The following is a 26,872-nucleotide window of genomic DNA, read 5'->3' on the forward strand; positions in this document are numbered from 1 at the left end:
TAAGGGGTATTTTAATGTCCTATTTCTCATGTTTTAATTGTTAGCATACGTTCATTCTGAGATATAGCTGAATGTAGTCACTGAAATTTTCATGGTTGTATATTTTAACATTTTAATTAATGGACTACAAATTTGTTTTCTTTTTTTCATGAGCATTAATGCTGATGTAGTGTCCTTGTGCTTTAAGAAACCGAAAGTTTATCTTAAAATATCTGCTTCTGAGACAGTAACACATAATTAGAAATAGTGTACTTGAAATTTCGGGAAAGCAATGATAGTTTGGGGGTATATAAATATTGTAGAAATACTTATTTTTAGAAATAACATATTTGCAATCTATGTTGGTAGAAAAGCCTAGACAGGTTAAAAGGGGGATAGGATAGAATCACTGTACAACATAGAACACTCTCACTGGCTCTCTATTATTAATTATCTATTATTCGATTGATAAACCATATTTCACAATATTATTTAATATTTAATGCTGTTATCTTTGTCACTACTAGTTGCTCAGACATGTTTGGTTATTTGCTTCTCAATCCTCACGCTTCAAGATATGCTTCTTCAAAATAAAATATCTAAAGTGTAGCTAATGTTTCTTATGCAAATCATGCTTAAGCGAAATTAAGAAAAAACGTTTTTTTCAAGGTTATGTTCTGTTTAATATTCTTAAGTAAGAAAACAGTATAAAAAAAGGACATAATAGAAAGTAAAAAGACTGTTCTGGAAGTGGGTCGTGAAATGATGGCATCACCAAATAACAAAATAGTGAGGAAATAAGAACACATGAGAGGGAAGGACATTATGCAAATAAACCACATTATATGATGTTCTGCGAATATATATCTGATGTTGTCTGGGGAGGCAACTCACCTGTCTCGGCTCCTCCGAGAGGGGAAGGCAGCGTTACAGCCAGCCACTGTGCACACGTGCATCTCCTTAAGGTGCACGTTCTTGTAATGCAGCTTGACACTGTAGGAGCTCTTGAAGCTTTTCTTGCACACGTAGCAAATTTTGGGGTCAGGGCTGGAACACAGGTCGCCGTCCAAGGAAGGTGAAGAGAACTTAGGGGGGCTGGCGCCGTAGCCCATGGAGGAGACAAAGCTCTCGTGCAAGGCGGCCATACTGGCAGCAGCCGCTGCCGCCGCTGCTGCCGCAGCCACTCCCCCTCCCCCGTTATAGAGGCCGTACTGACTCATGCAGAACATGTCGTACGTGGGGTCAGTCAGCTCCTCTTTTATCTTGATAACTGGCTGGTGAGGGGAGTGTGAAGTGTGATGCTTGTTCTCCAGTTTCTCCCGCAAGTGATGTTCCTCTTCGTCCTCATCCCGCTCTTTCTCAAAACTGTTCCGCAGACGTCTGCCTGGCTCTTCAGCATCCACGGATTCATCCCCGCAGCACATCTTGGTCTCAGAGGTCTCGGACTCATTTTCAAAGTCCCTCTCGTGGTCTTGGTCCTCAGAGGTGAAGCTGTCCATGCAGCGTAACTCAGTGCCTCCTGGCGGCCCCCTGCACTCCTCCTGCTCCTGTCGAAGCATACTCTTCAGGGCCAGGCCTGGACTCATCTCATCCTGGGAAGGAGAGTGGTGGCAACTGCTGCCACTTCCGCCACTGCAGTGATTGTTGTTACTGTTTCCGTTACTGTTGGAATGGTGGTGGGGCTGGTTTTGGTGGTGATGACATCCTTGGTTGTTTACTGTACCATCTAGAGGCCGGCCCCCTTCCTCCTCTTCTTCCTTCTCATCAAACTCTTCTGCTACGTCAATGACCTCTTTCTCAATCTTTACCGGCATACTCGACTTCCGGGGTTTCTTCTTAGGAGTGGGGTCAGTAGTGGGGTCCTGGGTGCTATGGATAGGCAGACCGTGAACTATGGGTGATGACTCAGAAATGTGGGGAGTGTGAGTGTTAGGAACTGACACTTGCTGCTGTTGTTCCATCAAGGTGGTAGTGTTGGTTGTAGTGGGTATGATAGGGCTTGTGGGCAGAGAGACAGGTGGACTGACCAGATCTCCTGGGGACAACAAGCTGCGGTAGAATGGTGGCACTGGTTGCACAGTCTTCAGAGAAGGGAAGACAAGAGGACTCTGGAGAGGAGACTGCAATACAGGGTCCAGTGGAGGCGTGGCAAAACCTAAAGGTGGCCGCCCAGGGCTGGTGAGGGTTAACCCACTCTTAGCACTGGAGATGACAGGTGTGGCAGAGCCAGAGCTGGAGCGGATAAGGTCCTTGTCACGGTTATTCCTCAGCATAGGCATGTGCAGCCGTGGATTGGGGTTGGCACTGTGGCGGTTGCGGCTGCGCAGGGAGCTGAAGACCATGTTGCAGCCCTCAATGGTGCAACGATGCTTGATCTTCAGGTGCACAGCGTTGTAGTGGATCTTGAGCGTGCCCTTGTCATAGAAGGTCTTCCCGCAGGCATTGCAGCATACCCGGCCCTTACGGGAGGTGGAGCCCATGCGCCGCATGCGGTGCATCTTGGATGAGAAGGAGGAGGAGGTGATGCTCTTGGACTGCTCCGTCTTCACATAATGGGGATGATGGTGGGGATGGTGGTCATTCAATGTGGCCGACTGCTGCTGTTGCTGCTGCGTCTGATGCTGTTGCTGCTGCTGCGTTTGCTGTTGCTGCTGCTGTTGGGAGGTTGGTGGCGGGGAGATGGGGGACATGCTGTTCGGCTCTGACTTGGGTTCAACCACATTTGTGATGCTGCTCAGAGCCCCCCGGCTAGGGCTCTGCCCATTGCGGAAGGGTGAAAGCGACACCTCCGACTCGCTGCTTTCATTGGGATCAGTTTGGGCCGGCAGGTTGGGTTCCCGCAACCTGAGCCCTGGCTGCTCCAACATGAGCCCATTAGGAGGCAGCCCTAATAAGGGAGCTGACACAGGGTTGATGTACTGGAAAGGGAGCAAGAAGGCGAGGCTATTGGGGATGTTCTCAAAGTGATGGATACTGGATGGGTTACTGTTCTCTAAGTGTGATAGAAGGCTGGGGCTACGGGTGCGGTTGTTACTCTCAATAAAAGTCCTGATGTCAGATTCGGTCTTCGACGTTGGCACTGTCACTGCCTGGCCCTCTTTCTCCTGAATGGCCATCAGCTCCACTATGGATTTGGTTTCCCCGAACCGCAGGAATTGCTGGAGGGTAATGATCTCTTCTTCCCGGGACATGATGGCCCAGCGGTCCAGCACCTTGCCTGCAGCATCCTGGAGGCCATATCAAAGAAACAACAAAGACAAACACAAAAACGTATTGATTCTGCATAATTACTCCAGTCAATTGAAGGTGCTTGGCTGTCTGCTCATGAAACATTAGGGCTTGGAGAACAAAATGCAAAGACTGTTAAATAGTGCTTCATCCACAGAGCAAACTTCCCCTCACTATTTTCTCTATTTCTCTTTTTCTTTCCTTTTCCTCTCTTTCCTACTTTTAATCAGCCATGCAAATGCAGTCATTAAGCTCACAGCTAGAGAAACAGGCTGAGTTTAATAATGTCAAAAGCAAACAAAATACAGACCACTGGGGCCTCGCTATTAGCAAGTCCCTGAAATTCCACCTTCTCTAAGACGATGATCTATTTGCTGTGAGATTGTTTAACAAAAACAGCTTGCAAAGATGTGAACTCTTGCTGTGCCTCCCTCTGTAAATACAGACAGCCCTGTTCTGTTTACTTCTTGTGACAGAAAGAAAAAAAGAAGAAGCTGTTAATGCTGAATTAACGGCAGTGACTAATTGCGGTGTTGATAACCAAGCTTAGCACCCACATTTCTTGTTTGTGTTTTAAATGGAAAATGAGCTGGTTTAAATTTGCCTCAGTGGTCATTTGTGCCAACAAGTATCTTTTGGAGTAGATGTGTCTGAAATAAAAAAGGGTGATCACTGGTTATTTTAAAACTTTTTGAAGCAGCCACAAAAGTGAAAGCTATCATGCATTGTGGAAATTAGCTAGGAGGAAAATCTGTATTTACAAACTTCATATTAATGATGTTTGGAAGACATAAATCTTCCACTGAATGAAATATTAATAAGTGCATGGTTTATTTACAGGAATGAATAGTGGTCTTGACACTAAGGAAATGTACAGTCAAACACACATATCTTACATACATATTTATCTATCATATCTATTTTCTGATGGTCCCCAAGATCTTAAGATATGAAAGTCTTCAAGTTTCAGATCAAGTTCAGAATCAACAAGAGTCTTTGCATTTTCAAGTTTAATTCTCTGGTTCTCAGAAATTATGGTGGGAAACAATTTTTGTCTTCAAAGAATAGTAACACTCTAGTTGTAGAAACAATTGGTAAGTCCAAGTAAAACTTTTCTTGGCCAACATCTCATAGATCTTATTTTTATCCACTAAGAAAGCTTCAATTTTGCACCGCTATGCTCCTGAAAGTTGAGAATGGCTTGGGATTCTGAAGGAGTAATCTTGGCCTGGACCAAATTTAGGTTTTGCAGTCAGCTTATAACTTTGCTGCATAAAACCCTTGACCCAATATTTTTATACTTTGCAGCAATCTTTATGAAGTTATTCAAAGGCTTGCAAGAAGAAACTGGACATAGTGTTGTTACTATGGGAATCTCAACTGTCACAGTAGCTAAAACCAGGCTAAAAGAAGGCTAAACATATAAGCAGAAGCACTGAAATTATGGGACAATATTAACTTTAGTAAGCTGACTTTAATATTTTGCACTAGAACTGAAATTTCAGTGTTTGGAAAGATTTAAGAACATTTTTAAAAACATTTCACCAAGATCACATTATGTCCCAGTTTAATCTCAAACAACTGTGCAGCTGTGTGTCTGCACATTTATAAATCTAAATATATATCTCTTATTAATCTACTGTAGGGTTAAAAATCTCTAATTTCTTGATTATTTCACAGATTGGCTAATAAATTGGTAAACTAGTTCTAACTAATTTGTACATTTACCAATATGTTACTATAGTAAATTTATAAATTTATTTTATAGAATAGCCAGTCTCCCCAAAAAATCTTAATATGTACATACACACAGAACTACATATAGCATATACATTTGCTGTTGTGTTTGATGAAGCATGGGGTATAGAAAAAGTTGCACATCTTTTAGAATGAAATTATTTGCTCTTTCAGTGTACATTTTACATGCTGTGTGGCCATGGGAATCTTTCATCCAAACAGAGAGTGACATCTAGAGACTTTACACTGATGACAATTAGAGACAGCATGGAGAAATAAAAGCCAGCCTATGTATGGTAGTTGACAGAATCTATGAATGATAAATGGTGACTCTACAGTTTAGGAGATGTGAAACTAACAAAACAAAGTCCCGAGAGACTATAAGGTGCACACACAGGATAAATGCTAAAAAGAGAAAGGAGGAAAAATGTTTTCTTGCAACACTGTGCTTTATAAAACATATGTGAATATATATTTCAGAAACACATTAGTAATCACTGGAGTATTTGTGGTTAAATATACATTAAAAAATACACTTCCATTTTGTTAGTAAGTATGAGTTTAGCCTGGAGGTAAGACTTAAAATTCTATGCTGTACACAATTTTTTCATAGCAAGCAATGCCAGTTGGCATTTATTTTATTAAGAAGATAGAAAATCTATCATTTGTGGTTTTTGTAAGGCTAAAAAGTTGTTACAGCATTCATACAAATGAATCTCAAATACACATTTTTACAAGGGTGACTATGAAGGTTCCATTTTCAAGTTAGACTTCTCTAGTGTCACACCAAATTTGGTAACTTATAATATATTAAACTGAAAATAAATTGTTATGTTATGGCCACCTTTAAGTCACCAGATGAAACTCCACATTTCTATGAAGACTTTTACAATTCTAAGACCCCTGTACAGTATATAGTGTAATTGCATCACACACTTCGGTCATCCTGATAAGAATAAAGAACAAACTAAAAGGTAAGTTTACAAAGTACAGGTGACATACATCCATAAATGGTACACAGTTACCGTGTTGTGTTATTGTATTTTTGTTGTTTTTTTAGTACCTAAGGTTAGTTTTAGAATGCAGGAATTGATGTTTGGTGATACTATATATTTGGGCTCTTCTGTATACTGTATATTCTGGCAATTGAAATACTTTCAAGACCTTTCCTTTTTTAACTGGTTAGTCCACTGTTAACTGGTTTAAGCAGCACCTTAAGCAGAAATTGTGGGATATTGACATCACAGGAAAAAAAACACTTTAAAAGCATTTACTTTTTAATGATAAAATCAAAACCATCTTTATATCCTGTATTTAGAAATTTGCATAATTTAGTTTGAAATTATTTAGCTTTTCTTTTTAAAGTTTGCCATTTTAATTGATGCTTCTCCCCCCCAGAAAAAATGCTGTGATTGTGAATGACAGTGATGGCATCCCCTGTTGTGCAAAAAAAGTAAAACACATAAGATTAAATAATTTTCTCTGATCTTTTCCAAGCTTTCAGTTGGTGGTCTAGCTTTGATGAGCTCCACTGGCATCGTAGTGAGCATCACAAATGTTTTAATCCACCTACTGTATCTACCTGATGCCTACATTGTAAAGCTGGAGAAGGGACATCAGTGCTCACCATAAAAAATGGGCACCACTTAAATCAAACTCTGTTATGTAGAGTTATGCTCTGAGTTTTATTGTTTCTCCCCTTCCAGCTTTTTTTGCTCAGCCTGAATTCTGTCTCCGTTCAGACTAGAGCACAATGGAATTCAAACTGTGCCACCTGTTGTCTTATTCTGGTGAGACGCAGACACTTGATTAAACAAATTTCCATTTTTAAAAGAAATTTAGACACTCTCAGTAATGCAGCAGATGACATACTGCTTATAGATTCTACATTATTCCACTACTAATAAACAGTATTCCTCTAAGTGAACACAGTTTATTGTTTCTCCACAATGATTTCCTGAAATACATGCAGAAACAAATGCTGCCCTTCTGAAGTTCAAGTTCCTCTGTCATCAAGTCCTGCTTTGTTCTGCGAAAATAATTGGGTGTTCTTTATGAATCAAAATAAAATTACACTAAAGTTATTGGTTCTTACTTTCCCTCAGGGTTAACCATCGGCATTTTGCCCACTCCACTGTAAATGAATTGAATAAGCAATTTTCTCACAGACTGTACAGGGAAATTTGGGCTTGTACACTATTGTTTCCAGCTTTAGCAAACATGCAGTGCTATATGTCTTTGTACCCACTAATTTATATCTTATTAGCCTTTAAAATCACTGTTGCAGCAAATTAAGTAAAATCTTTCTGTGTTCTTTAGCCTTTAGATGTTAGTGGCTCTTTTCTTAAAATGGGTCACCAACAGAAAGAAAGGTAATGCTTAAAAAAATGGTGAAATGTATATCATATACATTAGTGAACCTAATCTATCTAATTCAGGAAATGTGCTCTGTACCAGTGAACAAGGTTTTGAAGCTGGACTAGCAAATGCAGGAGTTCACATCAAACTCGACAGCAGGCCCCTTTTTTTTCCTTATTGCCTAGGCAATCCTTAGAAAATTAGGCTTAGGCATTTCACATTAAAACAAATAGAACTCAGCCAAATACTGCTTTTGAATTTCTTTTTTTTCCTTTAAATCAACAAAAGTAAATGAAAGAAACACAGGGCATAAAACTAAGCAAATGGAACTTGTTAGAAAAGGGAAGGCCAGCCAGCTGTCACGATTCGGATCAGTAGTCGCAGAATTTAAAAGCATGCTTCAGAAAGGCTACACAAACACTTTTATATACCATCTCGGGATTTTGGATGGGAGTCAGGGAGAGTTTGCTTTATGGCTTACTTTCATCAGATACAGTAACATTCACTTTGTGTGTGTTGTGAAAAAATGTACATTAATGATCAATTTTTTTTTCTTGAAATGCAGTTCAGCTTTCTCTTTGCCATATTCACCAAGACCATTCATTTATCCTAAAAAGAAATCCTAACCTTTTAGTTATGGCAGCTTCATTCAACATTTCAAAAGGTAACACTGCCAAATGTAAACTCTTATATTCAGATAATAAGTAGCTAGGAACCAAGAAATAGAAAACCAGTGCATTTGTAAAATGTTCCCCAAAAACAAGAGCATTTATTTGCCAAAATACATTTTCACCAAACCTTATTTTAAATGCCTTATTTCTAATAACAAAACATTATTTTGAAGGGAGCCGACACTTTTCCTGAGACTCAATTACCAAAGCATCCTCTTTTAGAAAAACTGCACTCCAAGAATGTTTAAAGAAAAGAGGAAAAATACTAAGGTGATACAGTAAATCGTAAACACTGTGCTGTAAAAGTAAGTTAACAGTCAGATTAAACATAAACTCACAAATCACAAATTCTGAATGTGTCACTTGATGTTGACTTTCTGTTTGCTAGACATTTCTACCATCTACCCCGATAAGAACTTGCATCAAGTAAAGGGTTTGGTTTAATCCAGGTCTAGGCTTACAAACAGTTCTTTTCTACTTTCTTGCAGGAAATGAAAGACATTTGCTGTATACAGTCTGTTAGCTTTAAAGGTTTTTCCTCTGATAAACTTCAAGCCTTTCTTTGAGAACCTTATGGATACTCTGCAATTATTTATAAAGTAACAGCCATTCCTTGTCTTAAAAAAACTGACCAGTGACAAGATAAATCTCTCTCTTCTTTGTTAATGGTTACAATAAATACAATTTCAAATATTGGTTTCTCATACTGTACGTCTTAAAAGGCTGAAGAAGCATCTCTTAGGCATTTAACTTTGCAATGTCACTGTAAAATGCAGAACTCTACAATACTACCAGTAGTATTCAGGCAGAGCACTTGAAGTAAAATCATTACTTAAGCACTTTGATGAATATTACATTAAAGGGAAAAAATCAGCATATTTTAAGGCAAAGTTGATTCAATGAATATCAAAAACAACTGGTAGAAATCTTGACCTACAAATATGTACAATTCACGTACAGAGAAAATAGCTCAGAGCTGATAAGCAAAGAAACTGCAAATTAAAAAAATGACATAAATCCAGTTTTGCTGACTATTTGATTTAGTCTGATTTAGAAAGTATTCCACAATTTAAACGGAAATAAGCCAGCATTTGAAATGAATGATCTTCCAAACATTTATAAAGCAAAACATTAATAAAGTCTTAATTGTCTCGGCCCTAGGGTTTTAAAATGATTTTATCACATGGTCACCTAGTGACTTTAAATGAAATATGCTGAATAATGTTTCATTCTCGGTTTGCAATTAAAATTATGTTTTGATTCGTACTTTTGAAATTATTGGCATTTATAGAAAGAAAAAGAGCATAATACTACAAATTAAACATAATAAAATATTTAATTTTGGATAAATATTGATATTTAGGGAGAGATAATTTATGAAAAGACATGAATATGATTGTTTCCAATAATAGTTTGTTGTTTTTAATGATCTGTGTACTTTTTTCTAATTGAAGTGACAATTTCAGGATCCTTCCCTTTATGTTTATCCTTGTATGGTCTTGATATTTATCAAATAAATGATTAAAAAAAGTAGAAAATAGAAAAATAGAAACAAGACTTTTGTTTTTTTTTGTAAAAGCGCAATAACAAAAATTAACATTTCGATGTGAACTCAATACAGCAAAGTTCAAAGAAGAGCCATTGACAGCAGCTCTGTTAAAAAAATATATAATGCTTTAAAAATAAAACAACATTATGTTTTAGCTCCTTATGTAAAGTACGGAAACTGGCAATTTAAAGTACTCAGAAGCTCCTTACTGTAAACTCCTGTTCAATTTCACACATATTTGCACACAAACACTAGTCCCTGTAGCCCTGGCTTCCTCAGCCCACTTCTTTGAATTAGCCGCAGTCGCTCAGAGAGCAGCAAACGTGCCATTAGAAGCACTTTTACAAGTGTACACTCATCCCCCAATTAGCTTAATGCAGCCTCTTTCTGCATATTTCCAGCCCTGCCTCCCCCCTGCTCAAATCTCATTAATATTTCCCCCCAGTGCTTTGACAGATTACCTTGTCATTATGCATCCCCAAGTCTTTTAAACAATATGGGTAAACTACTGTTTGTGAGGTTAATGACAATTATCCCATAATTACTGCATAAGTCACCCGGTCCACTTTATCTCCTAGGCAGGGTTCTGCTCTGTGTATCTGCCGCTGTGTCACTGTAAATGAATCTTGTACAGCTATATTTATCCTGCTGCTGCTGCGGCGGCGGCTGTGGCGGCCGGTGCTGCTGCCGCCTTGTAAATTGCGCTGACAGGACAACGCACAAATTATGGCGTTGTCATCGCCGGAGCGCAGGCTGCTGATAAAACAAAGCAGGCTAGCCAGCTCGGCCTAAGTACAATTAGCACAATCATATTTAATGCCTCCTGTAATAAAGCAGGGCTGGCTGATTGGAAGAGGGGATTCAGGCAGCACATTTTGCAAGTTTCAGGAATAATCATTATCTATCACTTTTATTTATTTACTTATTTATTTATTTTTATGGCCCTCCTATTTCTTGTATGTTCTAGGGTATCTGCGTCAAGCATTCAGTAGCCAGTCAGATGCAAGCAATGTCTAGTACAGTAAAATAACCAGAAGAACTTTTGCAACTGATAAAAATTGCCTTATTTAAGATCTATATGTCAGCCCTCAAGGTGTGAGGATACATGTCCTAAAGCCCTGCAGGGCTTTAATCTCCTGTTACAACTTGTCCCCTATTAATATGAACTGGTATTCTCTTCCATTCTTTCTGATGTTTACTGGCATCTGAAATAAGGAGTTGAACTTCTCTATCGGTAGCAGATGGGCTCACAGAGAATCTCTTGCTTAAAGACAGTCCATCCTATGTTTAGACCTCAGGTTTTAATAATAGGCTGATCCTAAAATGGACATTTTCATATCTAATCTGACTACTATCAGCCTGTAATTTAGAAACCATAAAGGAAAATCACCCCCATCTGAATTGGCTAACTGACACAAGCACCGTGCCAGGGAGTGGAGGAGGTTATGTTCAACCACTTGGAGAATACCATTAATGTCTTAAAAATAATACTTTGTGATCTTTGTCATTTTATCAGTGACCCTTGGGTACAGAGATTATAAATACAGAAGCACAGTGCCCAAACGTTGAAAAAAATGTCTGCCATAGTTGAACTACATTCCCTTATTTGATTTTTAAACAAAGGTTTAAAGGGGCAACATGATCTGCCTTTGAGGTAATTAACAGGCTTATTCTGTCTAGATCAGTTGGTTGTGAGCTACAGAGCAATATGGTTTTCTTTCTCCTACTGTAAGTGGCTAAATAACTGCAGATTTAGAGGGCTGTTGTTTAAAAGATGACCAACATCTGAAAAAGGTCTGCACTTTATTCTGGCTCATTGGTTTAATGAGAAAGTAGGGGATTCAGGTCTGAGACCACAGGGAGCTTTGTTATATAAAACAAAGGGGTTATATGGCACAGGCTTGAGAAACCTGTTTTTTGGTACTACAATGGTACTGTAATTCATTAAGAACAGACAAATTTATGTCTGAGTGGAGTGTTATCCAATAAACGTCTCCTGAACAACATATGGTTCCTTGAGCTCTAAAACATGCCTCTTTTTTATTGTAATTTGGAGAAGAGCCTTTGGAGTTTATTCCGATTGTATTATTAAATTATACAGTATTCAATGGCCAGTGGTCAATGTTTCATTTTTCCTTGCCAAGAAGCTTGGCAAGGCCTGCTATGAATGAGACGTTGTGCACCAAGTGTTTTTTAACCAACAGACAGGGCAGCCAAGCAACAAGTCTAATAATACCCTACCCTTTTCTGGTCTTTCTCAGGGCTTTGTTTGAAAGTCTAAGTGTTGGTAAGTGTAATGTGAAAATTACAGAAATTCATAATGTTGTTTTTTATATGGCTTTAAATGTACCCCTTTCGTGAGTAATTGCTCATTGATATTGTTCTTTTCAGATTAAAATTTGATACCATTTTCCTTTGTTGGGTGAATGAACCTTAAAGGGTTTTTCACAACCCATTTTCTTTGTCTTAAATTCTCCTATGGCATCCTCCAAAGAACATAGCTTGGCTAAAGCTCAGATAAGACCAGATATATCCTACAAAGGTATTTTCAAACTTTGCCTCATTTTAAAGCTCAGTGATGCCAACCTGGTCCAGAATTACTGAAAAATGGACAGAACCTAACTGTTTTCAGAAGCTCAGGTGCAGCCAGAATAAAGAATTTCAAATTTAAAGCCTTTTATATGTCACCTCCCATTTTAGTGGCGGTGATTACAGCACATCTGAATGGAAAACTGACAAGAGGACACTGGCCACACCTTATATTCCTTCCCACTTTCCCCCTTTCTTCCAAAATTAAGGTAATTTAATTAAGGGAATCACTTCCTTTGAGCATTCAAGGAAGTGGTTCTGGAGCTTGACTCCGACTTTTGTCACATGCTTATGTTGTTAAACAAAGGTACTGTATCACAAGCACATAGAAGGTGGTCAAAACTCACTTTACTCTGGGCAAGTACCGCACAGAATGTGATTACATACCTAAGAACTTGATTACCTTAAATCACGTGACTACTGGTAAGGAACAAGAATACCGGAACCAATGGCCTTAACCAAACAATGCCATCTGACTATGGCCAGGAATACCAAGGGGCAGAGTACTTGTATCAGGGAAAACTACATTATCTTGATTAGCTTTTTGGCAGCAGCAGTAGAAGGTGTTACATTTTGGTTACCATTTCTGAGTTAAGAAGACACTACTCGTTTTTGTATTAGGAAAATAACAAATAAAACATTAATAACGTATACCCTTATATCTAACTAGATTATGTTTGCTTAAAATAATATTGGTTACCACAGAGGCTGTATTAGGATCTTGGAAGAACTTTGTACATGCTTGAGTATTGTAAAAATGGGTGCATCATACATAATGTGCAGTTAGACCATTTTCTCAGTTGCCTTTATTAAATTCATTGCAGGTTGGTTTAACATTGTTGAGATACTTTCTCCAAGATTACCCATTAAAAAAACATATTGTGTTCTTATTCCAATTCATTTACTCAAATTTTAATATAAAATACACAAGCACAAATATATTGAGGCAAGTTACCCAGCCATTTACTGTGTTTGAAATGAAAGTTTAATTTTCCAAAGCTAAAAAACATTTCTGATTGTACAGTACTGAATATTGTTTAAAATAAACATTCTGTGTTCAATTTTTACTACAATCACTTCCCAGAATTGTTTAGTGTATAATAAAAGCTAAAGCAAGCCAAGATGTTTGTTAAACTACTTTCAATTCTATAGATTTGATTCAGTATGTGTTTCACATTAGGTGGGCTATATATTTAAGCAAAGATCAATAATACTCAGGTTAAACTGATGAATTAATTGTTGATATTTGTAAAAAAAACATTACACAACAAAGCAAGTATATATTTAATGGTTTTTGTCTCCTTGTTTTTTGTTTGTCTTAAAAGTTACGTACTGTACATACAGTATATAAAATGTGAACTGAACCACAGGAGCTTGATTACTGTACGTTCAGGGGCAATGTTGTGGTCATGAGTCTCAAAGGACAAGCTCAGACAGAGTAATGAAAGAATGACAGAGGAACTAGAATTCACAGTTATTCACAGCAACTAAATGTTCTGAGCTGTGTTTTGAACAAAACACTGATATTTAGAGTTAAATGATACTGCAAATGAAATGTTTAATTTCTTGTAAAGAATATCTTGAATTGAATACCTAACCTAGCCACGTTTCTTTCAATAACAAAATTTGTACAAATGAATTAATACCAGCAAAAGAGATCTAAGGGTATCACAGTCTGCACCTAAACATATAAGAATTATTTGCTGTAATTAGACCAATCAGCAAAAGCCTCTGAGAGGAAACAGATTTAAGATAAGTAAAATGTTGTACAGAGGAGAGATATGTCCCTTTGTGGCATCTGTGGAGACATTTCAGTCAGCCACCATGTGAGAGCATAAAACTGTGTCCCACAGCACCATTAACAATGACCTTTGGCAGAAATAAAGGAAGCAGATATTCCTACCACTTTGTTCCTTCATTTTCTCTTCTGTTTAATCCTGGAACTAACGACACTTCAAAGATGATAGCTCATTGGATGAATCTATTTCTTGACTTTGTTATTTTGTCCTTTTGTCTACTTTTTCTCCCTTCCTAAAGTAGAAAGCTTAAATACAGAACACTAGAAAATCTTACGCTTCGGCACAACCAATGAATTCTGTGAGAATTTACCGAATGAATACATTTAGGAATAATTCAACTTACTATTGTGTAAAACCTATGGTTAGTTGAAAAAAATTGCCACTTGTTAACCTAGTTTATTGTGATTAATATTATTTGGAATGGTAGCAGCATTGTTTCAGATTTAATGTGCTTTAGAAAAAGAGGCGTTGCCAGTCTACTAATGGCTTTGAAATGGCCCATGATTAAAAAATCATAGGCATATTACAATGGTAATGGCCACTTGCACTTCATATTCTCCAAACCACACCATAAAACATGCATTTCCGTTTTCCACTCCATATGAATAAAGGTGGCTACAATGTTAATTAAAATAATGTCTAATTTTGTTGTACCTTTAAGCAGGCACAAATACACATACGAGTTGTTTATTGGACATTTCAGTGTCTTCGGAAGTCTTTCTCGTAAATGAAAGGCTTCAGTTTCCTATTCTTAATCCTGCAAAATACACAATGTGAACCTGAAAACCTGAAATTCACTGAACACAGAGGCTGAAAATAGCCATGACCAGGCAGTCTCTGTGCACGTACACATTACAGAAGGTTTGCAGAATATCAGTGATTCATCGGTGAAGAGAACAAAGCTCTGCTGCTTTGTGGTCCAAGATTCATTAACAGCACTCAACATTTGAATCTTCTCAGTGGACCCAGCCATCGGGGGACAAAAACAACAAGCTGTCAGAACTAAAATCTGGAATCCGGAACACAAGAAAATAAGAAAGGTTTCAATTGAGAGAAGGACATGTAGTTGCATCAAGCTATTCCATCCTACAGCCTCACCTTCCCATCAAGCCAATGAATCAACTTCATCCACATGGACTATACTTTATTCTGCATACCATTCTATACAGGTTCCCGATATATTTACCCATCGGCCATGAATGACCTGGCCCCAGACGTCTTTAGAAAGTCTCCGGTTACTTGGCAACACTCTAAAAATCTCTGAATCATACACTGGTTGACACATAATGGATCTACAAGAATGGCTTGTTTCTATTAATTCTATTATTCCCCATGCTACAGACAAGGGTATTGGTTTCTTTATTTTAGAATACTAAATTTTACTGAGCCTTTAAACAAATATATTGTAGCATTACAGGTCATGACGTTTTTTAACAATGTTAAAAATAATCTGTACATAGCTTTATATGCCTGTCGCCCTCAATAGATAAATATGTAGATAAATATAATATGAAGATATATGCTATATATATATATTTATTATTAAGTAAAAAATATATACAGTAGTGCAATAAGGTCTAAGACCATGGGTACATACAGTGCACTTAATGTACTGTATGTACCAATGAGCACTGTACTCAGATCTAAATACAAACACATACAGTATAATACAGTATATACTGTAGGCAGAAGCATATAAGCCTGTTCTTTTGTCACTAGCACACAGCAGTGCCAGTAACAGAGACACCATTAGAATTTGTAGCGGTCTGTCAGAGTTGCTATGGTGCATGCAAGAAAAGAGAATAAGCTAATGGGCTCTCTACTTAATGTGATTAGAGCCATTATTGACATAATGCCAGGAAGATGCAAGGCCATTAGCTCAGTCCCCTCCCCGCTCTCCACTCAAATTTAGCATTTGATACACAATTTCACTTTGGATTCAGCATCAGACTGGGGCAAATAAAATCGAGGGATGAAGGGATCCAAATGAAAAGACAAGATGATTTTGCCTAACTTTGAATAAATTAAACACACTTAGAAAACACTTGCCGTCTTATCTAGTGAAAACTTAATAAATACAATAGTGCTATCTCTCTTATCTTAATTCTGTAATCCACTTCAATTTACTTACAGGGGAAAATACATGTAACAAACACTAGCCCTGGGATTGCTGCCAAAACAAACAGCCAACACAGTGAAATAGTCTGAAGTATTTCTTCTCCAATGAAAAGGCTGTTTTATTTGTACAAAACTGTTTGTACAGCTTTATTTAATAAACAATAAATTATAAAAACACTTGCATTTATTGGGGGATGCATGTTAAAAATGTATCTGTGTAGTTTCCTTTTTTAAATAGTTTTATATTTTATATTTAATATAAAAAGACATTAGATACCAGACTTACTGCAGTTAACACTACAGGTTTAAGAAATAGAAAGACTGTTTTCTTTCAATCTGAGAACTTGTCTTTGAAACACTGGATCAACCAATTCTTTGTTAATGGTTAAAACAGGCACCAAATCCCTGGAAAAACATTAACATATTTTTTTAATTCCCAAGAATACACCCATTGAATGTACAGGTATCAATCTTTTTTTTTAAAACATGGAACTATCTGAAAACATACAGAATTCATATATTGCAAATAAAATATAAAACATCTTTAAAATCATATGTTTTTTTAACAATCTAGCTCACACATATGGGTGGGAATTGCACTCAAAATCACACTTAAGATGCTGGTCTTGTTTCCCAGTGAATATCAATCCATATGGCAAAATTATGACACAGTAAGAGACAGCAGTATTGAAGTCTTCAGAATATGCACCAGTTCCACTGCAGTTGCCTGCCTTGTGTCATAGTTTCCAACGTCATGAATACTTACAGTAAAAACAAACTTAATTGACATCTGTTGTTGTATTATGGAATGTAACTTATACACGAAGGAAAATCTCTGAACCATCAAAAGTCCAGGCCAGAAATGCAATGTTTTAGATGCCAGACAATTTCCATGTAATATCTTTTACTGCTCACCTGGATATCAATGATACAAAATTAAGAAAATATAAAATCTTAGGATACATAACCATATTGAAATCTAAAGTAGATCTAGAGGTGAGGCTAGAACATACACTCCAAACTATTTCAATTAGAGTCAGATGGTTCCTAAGATATATCAGTATCCTTCCATACAGCCCTAAATAGTTTAGCCCATGAAGCTCACAAATTCTTTCTTGTACAACCTGAAACCTCACTTCAGTAAACTTCCCTCCATTTCACTTTCCCATTTAAAAAAAAATATTAATTTCAAACACAAAAACTGCTACAAAGTTTAGGTAGCTGACTTGGGTGTAAGAATGACCTACTGTAAAAGTCACCAATGTAGTCCTACTGTGGCCACAGAGACGTCTGAATTTCGTCCCCCATTTTCTTTTTATCAGTTTAATCAATTACATTACAAAGCAAAATGATCATGTTTTCTCGTGGTTGTACTCAGCTGCATATTAAAAGACACTTATAAACCCCACAAGACTACACCTCCTTAAGGAATGGATTGACCAGACCAAGCAAGCATTGATCATACAAGAGCGACCCACAAAATCAGATCATAACAGTTACACTCTAAGTTTTTTCAATTATTTGGATTCCATTAAAGAAAATAAAATATACTGTGGCATTTGGAGATAGAATTAATATTTTGTCTGAGGGTGTTAAGTTACTGTTATTAATTATATGAAAGTATAAGACTTCAAGTTTAAAAACTAAATTGTCTCTAAAATAAGTCTTATCTGTTTTATAAAGATGATTGCATTGGTAATGACTTTGTGGTACTGTATAGTGGTTTGCACTGATGCTCCACAGGTCTTTGGTTCTGGGTTTGATTCCAGCTTTGGGCACTTTCAGTGTGGAGTTTTCATGTTCTACTGTACCTTTAGGCTTGTGGGTTCTCTCCAGGCACTCTGGCTTTCTCTCCAGTCCAGACACGCTGTCTGTTTGAATTGATGTCTCTAAATTGGCCTCCATATGCACACGTGCATGTCCTATAATGTCCTATAACACGTGCACTGGTGTTCTGTCCTGCCTTGTGCCCTATTCCATCAATCTTATATTGGACTAAGTGATTATTGAAAATGTATGGATGGAAGTTGAATAATAATGTCCATCCAGACCTAGACAAATACAGTCTTTGACATAGCTGAAAAATTCAGATGTGGTACATGCAATGGATCATTGTTGTATTCATAAGAACATAACCCTTTTTACAGAGTTCATGAGGCAATTCAACCCATTTGGCTTATTTGGTTTTCAGTAGCTTATTAAACCAAAGATCTTATCCAGCCTTTCTTGAAAGAGAGCAGGGGACCCATGTCAACAACAGCTTAGACAGTTTTTACTCGTTGTGTAAAAAGGTGCTTCCTGTTCTCAAAGTTAGATACAACTTCTCCTAGTCTCCATTTCTGTCCTCTGAAATGCATTTGGTTGTTCTTTTCTGGACAGATTCCAAAACAGCAGTATTTATTTTGTGTCACAGTGACCAAAATTGTACAATACTGTAAACATTTTACACTCGACTATAGATTAGCTTTGGATTGAGTGACTTCAAAAACAGGATGGCCCAGTGGTCAGTATTGCTATGTCGCAGCGCTGGGGCCCTGTGGAGTTTGTATGTTCACCCCGTGTTCACATGGGTTTCCTCCAAGTGCTCCGGTTTCCTCCTACATTCCAAAGATATACCAGTAGTTTAATTGCCTTCTGGGAAAATTGGCCCTGGTGTGAGAGTGTGTGCCCTATGATGTACTGGTGTTACATCCAGGGTGTACCCTGCCTTGCGCCTGTTGCTTGCTCTGGCCCCACTGCAACCCTACTGTACACTGGATAAAGCGGCTAGAAATCAGACAAACTTAAAAACACGCTTAAACATTTTATTTCTTATGTTTATGTATTTGCTTTTTTAAAACAGCAAACTTCTGGAGATAAGGGCAACAGCCTCTCAAGAAAACCCCACAGGGTTTAGAAAAAAAAAAGATGGGCCAGGTGAAATGCTATCTTGCAGTGTTTTGGCACTGCAGTCCCAGCCATCTCTGACAGCACAGAACTATCGATCTCGGTCAGGGACGTCTAGGGTTCCTGTCAGTAAGCCCGTTGGGCGCGGCGCACACTTCCTTCCTTGATGCGCGCAATGTATCTACAATGTAAACAGCCATCACAAAAACTCGATAGACAAGCAGACATTGGGACCCTAAAGTGGTGCCTTCATATCCCCGCACGCAGCCGGTAATGCAATTTATAGAATAATCCCACAATGAACCTGTTGCCAGTGCATCGAGTGTTAGGTCTAATACATCTTTCAATACAAATTACAAGCTGAAAGAAGTGAGAGATATAATAAGTATGGATTAGTTAATGTTCCGACGCTGCCCAACCAGGCCACTGTGAGAGCTAAATGAAGCACGTGACTCACGCCAGGGAAAAGACTGGGGTGGTGAGGGAAGTGCTTGAAATGAACTATTACACAGTTCATTTTCCATCTAGTGTGCTCCCTGGAAGGGGATTTTATCAGTTTTGAAAAGAATGTCAGTAAAAACTAGGCACAACATTTTTTTTTATTATTGATTGGTCTGAACGGTTAACCAGAGGGTTTGGGGAGTGCAGGTTAAAGGTCTATCTGCTTACCTTGTCCGAAGGATGTGTGGTAGATTGAGGGGATTCAAGCCCACAGAGAGGCTCATTGATTTGTGTAACCATGTAACTGACACTCTCTACATAATGGAGGCCAGGCCCCCAGCACTGTGAGCGAATGATGCTGCCGCTTTGCAGATGGGGAAAAAAATGTGTCAAAAAACAAAAAGCAGCTGGAAGACACCTTTTTTAAGACGTAATCTAGAAAAGAAAACATTATGCACAACCTAATTTTTTCCGCCACTTTTTGTTAAATTGGGATCTTATAAAAATCTAACAGTATTTACACAATATAAACACACGTGCTTTCTCATTTGGCTCTTTTGCCTCTCCAGGTGAGCCTGTGAGGGTTATCGGCTGTCTGTTTATTGTGGTAAAACACAGTTGATGCAGAACTCCATACACATCTCTCCTATGACACTTGTTTAATTACTGTACATGTAATGTGAATATGATACTAATGGAGAGGTGGAAACAGGTGTGAGAGAGTTGTTTCTACCCAAGCAGTCTAGGACCTTGTACGCTATAGCTCACATAGAGTATGTAAAGTGGAAGATAACAAATCGTCTCCAGGCTTCTCATAAAGCAAAGCAGGTAAGATTAAATCCAGTTCAGACCAAGAAGCTGCCTTCACTGATCACATATTTTCATTCTGAATAATGCTTTTCGTAGGGTCACTGCAAGAAAACACAAGTGAATCAATGACTGCTTTTAAGAAATTATTGTGTTTTATTGAGTAAGATTGTGTTCACCCTGCAGTGGGATGTACTGTAGCTAATGTGAAAATAAAAATGTTGTATTGCAGTTAAAGTAGTACTTTCTGCATTTATTTCTGAGCAACAAGCAAGTATTTAAGTATTTATAATATAGGTATTTATGTAGTTCTAATTGTTCTAGGTCTGTTGTGTATGTGTACTGTTAGACTCAAATCTGCCACACATGTCACTGGAACCTTTAACTGAAATTGTCTTTATTAGTTCTTATCATATAGCCAATGGCAAATGCCACATTCTGATTAAACCCATAGAAAGTTAGATCGATCTTTTTACTAATTAATTTAGTGTACAAAATCAGATCCCACCACATACAGATGCTCAAATAAAAACAACTGTTTTTCTGCATAATATTCTGATTTGGAGATTGCTGATACAGAGAACAGATACAGACGGACCAGTTTCAAGGTAATGCTAGATAGCACAAAACAAAATATTTCTCTGCAAATGTGAGAGGACTGCCCACGTCATTATTAAAATTGGCCAGTTGTCTCAACAAAAGTAAGAACACATCAGTCATGCTATTACACTCTCAAAAAGAACACTCTGGATTCGGGAAAGCCAGCTCTTGGTGGCCTTCTGCCCAGACCCCATTCCTAAGTTCGTGAAACTGCCTGACCTAATGTCTGCCTTCCTAAGTTGTTTCAAATCTGCTAGTTGCCAACTTGCTAAATAAAGTTTAAGGACACATAAAGGCTGTTTTTTGTGAAGAAGGTAAAGGCAAAAAGGAAAGATCTTTTTTGTTTCATGGTGTGTCCAGCATATTTATACAGGGCGCCACGATTATACATGAAAAAAAAATTTAATTTGATTAAGGTTGGGCACTGTAGCTTTCATTTAGACTTGCTTTTAGGCCACCTTCACTGTCACCATTTCCTACACCTGCTCTTTAACATTAACAGCTCTTGAACACTGGTTACAGCTATAAGTAACTACAGAAATGTGATAGGTATCACTGTTCATGATGCAGAGGACAAAGCACAAATAAATGGTTCCGAAATGTTGTACAATTCTCGCATGATCTACACATTTCCCAGAGTGGCTTCAGAGGGTGGAGTGGGGGGCAGGGGGAACTTTGGGAAATTTTTAGACATGCTCAAATTGAATGTCAGCACGCTATTTTTTTTTTGACCTTTGTTTTAAGGCAAGGTTTTCCAATGTGAAAAACTTTCTATGTAACAGACATTGAAGACTACATAAGTGCGCCATGGACTTAGTGCCATAAAACTGAGCACTAATTGGAACTTGTTTGTCCAGACAACAGTACAAATTTGCCACTGCAGCTACTGAGGACCGTCATGAAACTTGCAAGTCTGCCCTAGGCTCTGCTGTCCGTAGCTCTAACTCTCCTACTACTCAACAATTCACGCTGCTGAAGGCTTGCTCTATCCTCTGAAACTCATTACACAAGTGTAAACAAATCAGCCCTCTGCAATCTACTTTAAAGCTCCTCATTATACGTACATTGGACTGTGTGTGCAACTGGCAATCTTACCAGAAGCCGAGTGTATGCCAGCATCATGCAGCCAAGGGCAGCGTGCCACTGGCATAGAGCTGGGCCCTCCGTGGTGCGGCCTTTGAAGTAAAATGAGTGAAAAACAGCACAAGCTCGTGTAATCCCTGTTCAGGCTGGTGGAAAAATACAAGGACCCCTCTGATACCTGCAGCAAGCCACTTAGAGTCCATATGCATTAATATGCAGTAGGCTATTAAGATCACATTGTATAGCTAACAGATGAAATGTGTTTTTAAGGCTTTCTCTACTAAATTTAAAGCAGTTTCAAAAATGTATTTTGTAATCATGCTATTTTTGGTTATTATTTGCTTTGTTTTTATTATACAGAGTGAGCTAATTTTTTTATCTCAGACTTCAGGGACTGTGACAGGCCTGTACAGCAACAATGTTGCAGACACTGAAATTAGAAATTAAACGTCGCTTTACAAATGTTTCTCATTAGATTATCAAACAACAAGAACAACAACAGCACCAGAAAGAGAAAACACTTTGATGTGATTTCTGCAGTTTGAAATTTGCCAGGCGCAGTTTGAAGCTTAAGAAATCAATGTTTGCTTGCTTACTTTGTCATGTGTCATTAAAATCCTGTTACACCATACAGTAATTAATAAAAAACACATCTTATCTGAGTCTGTTGACTGTTACAGTATGTCTTGGTAGATCTGAACTCCTATGGAAGGGATAAATAACATTTTTCTAGATTTAATTGTCTAAACTCACTAAATATGAGAAAAAAACAGGGAATCTATCGTTAACACCCCTTTTTCCTGAAAGAAAATGGAATTTACTTGGATTTTCAAAAAAGTTTTTGCTCCGAATTAAAGATTAACTTTAAGATATTCTAATAAGATGACCTGGACAAAAATAGTGTATTATTCTTTGAACCTGAACACTTAAGGTACCAATGGTCCTATATAAAACATGCTTATAAGCATGCACAAATATTAAAAACATCTTCTAAATGTATTTTTGAATGTGGGTTTCCTAGGGAACATTGCTATTCCTTTACAATATATGTGATGACTATGATCTCTGTTATCTTCCTGTATGAAAAAATGCTTACAGTATGTCTGTTCAAGCAGGTGAAAGCACGTTTTAAGAGCTAGTAGTTTTGACTACTTGAGTCTGGCATGTGTTTTTAACCTAGAAATTATGCAATGAAAAAATAGCTTGCCCATCATTCTTATGATATGCAATAATGCTTTTTCTTAATTATAAATTATGTGTTCAGTGTAATGCATGAAAAATAGAACAGGTGTTACACATGTAATGTGCACTGAAAATGAGTCAAAATGTAATGCAGACATGCTGAAGGGAAATAAAGGCTGGCTGACTGTATTCTGTAGCAGACATTCATACTAAATACTTCAGAAATAATTCAAATAACAGAGGTTATTTATCAAATCCATGTTGACGTAAACCAGAACTTCATAAAATAAATGCTGCTTTAAATACATTAAAATCTATTTTTTATTCTGCATTTGTTTGCAACATATTCCAAGTAATTCAAACACAAAAATATATTTTAAAAAATTAAAATAATTTTAGAATAATATTTCCACATTACTGTAATACAGTATGTATCTCTTGTCCACAGTTTTGTTTGTATAGACTGCATGGTTTGAAAAGCAAAGATAATAAGTTTCTGCAAAGATAATACATTTAAAGTCATGTGTACATTTATCTGGAGTTACTGGGCAATAAGTACTTATACATAACATATAAACGTCATAAAAAACAAATACTACAATAATGTAAGAAAAATTGAGAACTTTTCAAAAGTGCTGTCTTTTCTTGCTCTCTTCATCACTATACTGTACTGATGTCTTTGATTTCAATTTAGGAACGGAATAAATGTACTTTGTAAAGAATGGAATTATTTATTACTCCCACAACTTGGTCAGGACCCACAGGTCAATGACAGAGCATTTGCTTGCTTCTACCTTTTCCTGAGAGCATGCAAGACTTTTTAAGCGGCCACACACAGGCATTACCAGCCCACGACGCAAATAAGAGAGATGGAGCCAGTCAAGCACGCTGGTGGGGAGTATTTTTTTTAAGTGAAAAGTCATGCAAAGGTACAAAGGGGACCTATGTCTCTGGTGGAACAGGTACATCTACAGCCGCCTCGGAGTGCACTCAAGTGCTATTAAAGGGAGCCCCTTTGCTTTTGAGCAAGGCCCCTTCGCTCCATGCAGGTACAAATGGCTATTTGCTGTACATCTCCCTCTACATACTTGCGTCTACTAGTCTGGCACTAACAGCATGTAAAACAAAAAAGAGTGCCATTTTTATTCACAAATGGCCCCTCTGAATACAAAGCTTTCTGAATGGAGAAGTCGAAGTGCTATTAGGACACCAAAGCAAAAAGCCGGTGTGCATCCCCCGTCAATAGGTCTAATGCGTTGCAAATACTAAAGAACAGTGCAACCCTGGCCACACACCCACCCACACACACACACACACACACACACACACACACACAGAAGCACACCCCTTGCATATTCTCTTCTAATCTGAATTTAGATTTAGAAGGCCGTAGGCTCAGGCAAAAGTGGTCCTCTTTATGTTGTTTTGGTGGAGCAACAATACAATCAAGGACAGGTACTGTATCATTTCAGACTTCGAAATGTGAAAGAGGCAACAGCTTGCAAGCAAACAGGTGAACAAAAGGAGACAGAGGTGGGCCAGGGAGGCTTGTAAAGAAACAAAATACTCTGTATTGCTTTAAAAGTGTAAAAATCCAAGTTATTTCTTAATTAGGGTCTTTGAAGAATTTGAATACATCTGCAACATTGAGAAGAAGATGCTTACTGTATGTATGCATTAACGTGGTCAGTGATAAAATTAAGCCATGTCTGTCATGTTAACTATCTCACACTTTGTGGTGGTGGAAGAAGTTTAATAACTGGCAGAATAATAAACTTGCTTCACACACAATATCAAGGTAAAGTGTAAAATGAGAATTGATTTCAAAAGTTGCATGCTACTTTCTCAATTCTGTGTTTTTGAAATGTAAGCAAGGATTCAAAAACTATTTTTATTCCCAAACAGCAGATAGGGTGGAAACAAGCACTGTAAATCACATTAATCTGTAATTTCCAAAGAAAGCTCACATTTTCTCCCAAAGACCACATTTTCCTGTACGCATTGAGCGCCATCCTGCCTCACTTTCTGTAAGCATACACCTTCACCAAACAGATTAAGCACCTTTTCTTCCTATTTCATTTTCATTTGTTGTCTTGGAAATATCTACAAACATTATATAACAAGATATTTTTCTGTAAAAATGTTTGTTATAGGGATGGCTTGATTTAACAACAGAGTTTTAAAAATGCTTATTTTTTTCAACATGAGTGCCATGAATTTACTTGTGAAATACATTAATTTCCCCAATGCTGTATTTCCATTTGTAGCAGTTTCTAAATCCCTACCCAAGCCTTATTCTTGAGGTAGTTGTTATTTTCATCTGCACAGTGCCTTGAGGATAATTCCTATCTAAATTGTATTGTTTTATATTATATTTTGAGGTACTTGTGTCCTTCAGAGATCTTCACTTTAGCTTGGATATCTACAGTAGAGATGGATTCTAAATGTTTTGCTGAGCTCTTCCAACACTCAGGTAAAAATATTACCACTCTTTCAAATTGTGGAGACACATTTAATCATTTTATGTGAATTTGTCCAGAAGAATCCTTCAGGCAGGAAGCGTAGGGTTAATTAAACAAGACAGGAAACATCACTATGCCTCACTCATCACAGAATTACCTAATGTACAGTAGCTCTTCTGAACAATAGCTTACACTGTGACAGGATCTATCTCTTTAATAGTTTTCCCTTTAAAACAAAAGTCAAGGGAAAAGTTTTTGTTTCCCTTTTAAACAAAAAAAAGAAAAAAGACAAAACAAGAAGAACGAGTGTCTTCCACTATCTTCTGTTTTACACCTTCTTGAGAAGGCTCTTGTGTCAGCGTGCACAGATGTGACAGAATGTTTTTCTTCTCTAAAACGCTGCCTCTTTCTGACACGCTGGAAAATGTACAGCCAGAGAGTGCTCCAGGCGAAGATGCCACACCAGCCTCGCATCTGTCGGCTTTCATTTGTCTACAACTGTGCTTACAGATAAAACAAGGCTTCCAGATGTCACAGCAAGCCGCATTATGAATGCTGACTCTACATGAGATGCTATCATTTGCTGTCAGTGAGCCTGAGCCACCCCTGTAAAATATTAAGAACTCTTTATCTGGCCCAGCAAACCTAGCAGAACTTCTTTCTATTTTTTAAAGTCTTAAAGGAAGTTCAGGGTTGAAGACTGGAAAACTGTAATGAAGCCTTTTTCTCTGACCTGAAAATGCTCCTGGAGTGGAGGCATTTGTGTTCCACTGACTGCCCTAAGCGGTCTTGACCCTTTGACCCTGGACATACTTTGGGAAACATAACTAGCAACGCACTAATTTGACTGTCAGCTCCATCACTGTGCCTGTTGTGACAAAGGCACTCTGGGTGGAAGGTAGCCTTATATTTTATTGATAAAGACATAGCCATTAAAGAAATTCATACAGTATAGAAATGTGCTGTCCCCTTTCTAAAAAAGCCTATCTAAAAGTAAAAACAACCACAAGGGATTCCAAAAACATCTAGAAGATATATTCATTCTATTTTTAAAAATCCAGTGATATTAATTCAATACATGTTGTAACCTAGGTTTGAAATAAGGGTTTGTTGTAATACTGGCTCAGTCAAGCATACAATAAGCTCCCCAAATCTCTATTTCCTATAATTGGTTAAACATCATCTCATGTCATCTTTGTGCATATCAAAATTTCAGTTTTAGCATCCATTCTGTAAAGGAAAAGTAGTGAAACTCAGAAGTAAGATATGAAGCTTTCTTTCACTGTGTAACAGAATGATATTTTGACAGAATCTGCTCATGCACACTGCCTAGCCAGGTTTCAAACACAGTACAACTAAGAGACATATCAAACAACATTTTGC

General features: G+C 37.7%; 1 protein-coding gene across 5 annotated transcripts in view; it reads right to left on the reverse strand.

Annotated features, from left to right (window-relative positions):
- The window catches only part of bnc2 (basonuclin zinc finger protein 2), a 274,475-nt gene that overhangs the window by 18,231 nt on the left and 229,372 nt on the right, over window positions 1-26,872 (reverse strand). For all 5 annotated transcript variants that reach the window (XM_015345266.2, XM_015345265.2, XM_015345267.2 and 2 more), the window contains one exon: window positions 874-3,206. In XM_015345266.2, the coding sequence (XP_015200752.1) occupies window positions 874-3,206 (2,333 nt within the window). The remainder of the gene's footprint in view (window positions 1-873; window positions 3,207-26,872) is intronic.

The sequence above is a fragment of the Lepisosteus oculatus genome, chromosome 1, assembly GCF_040954835.1.
Source record: "Lepisosteus oculatus isolate fLepOcu1 chromosome 1, fLepOcu1.hap2, whole genome shotgun sequence".
NCBI classification, from domain to species: Eukaryota; Metazoa; Chordata; class Actinopteri; order Semionotiformes; family Lepisosteidae; genus Lepisosteus; species Lepisosteus oculatus.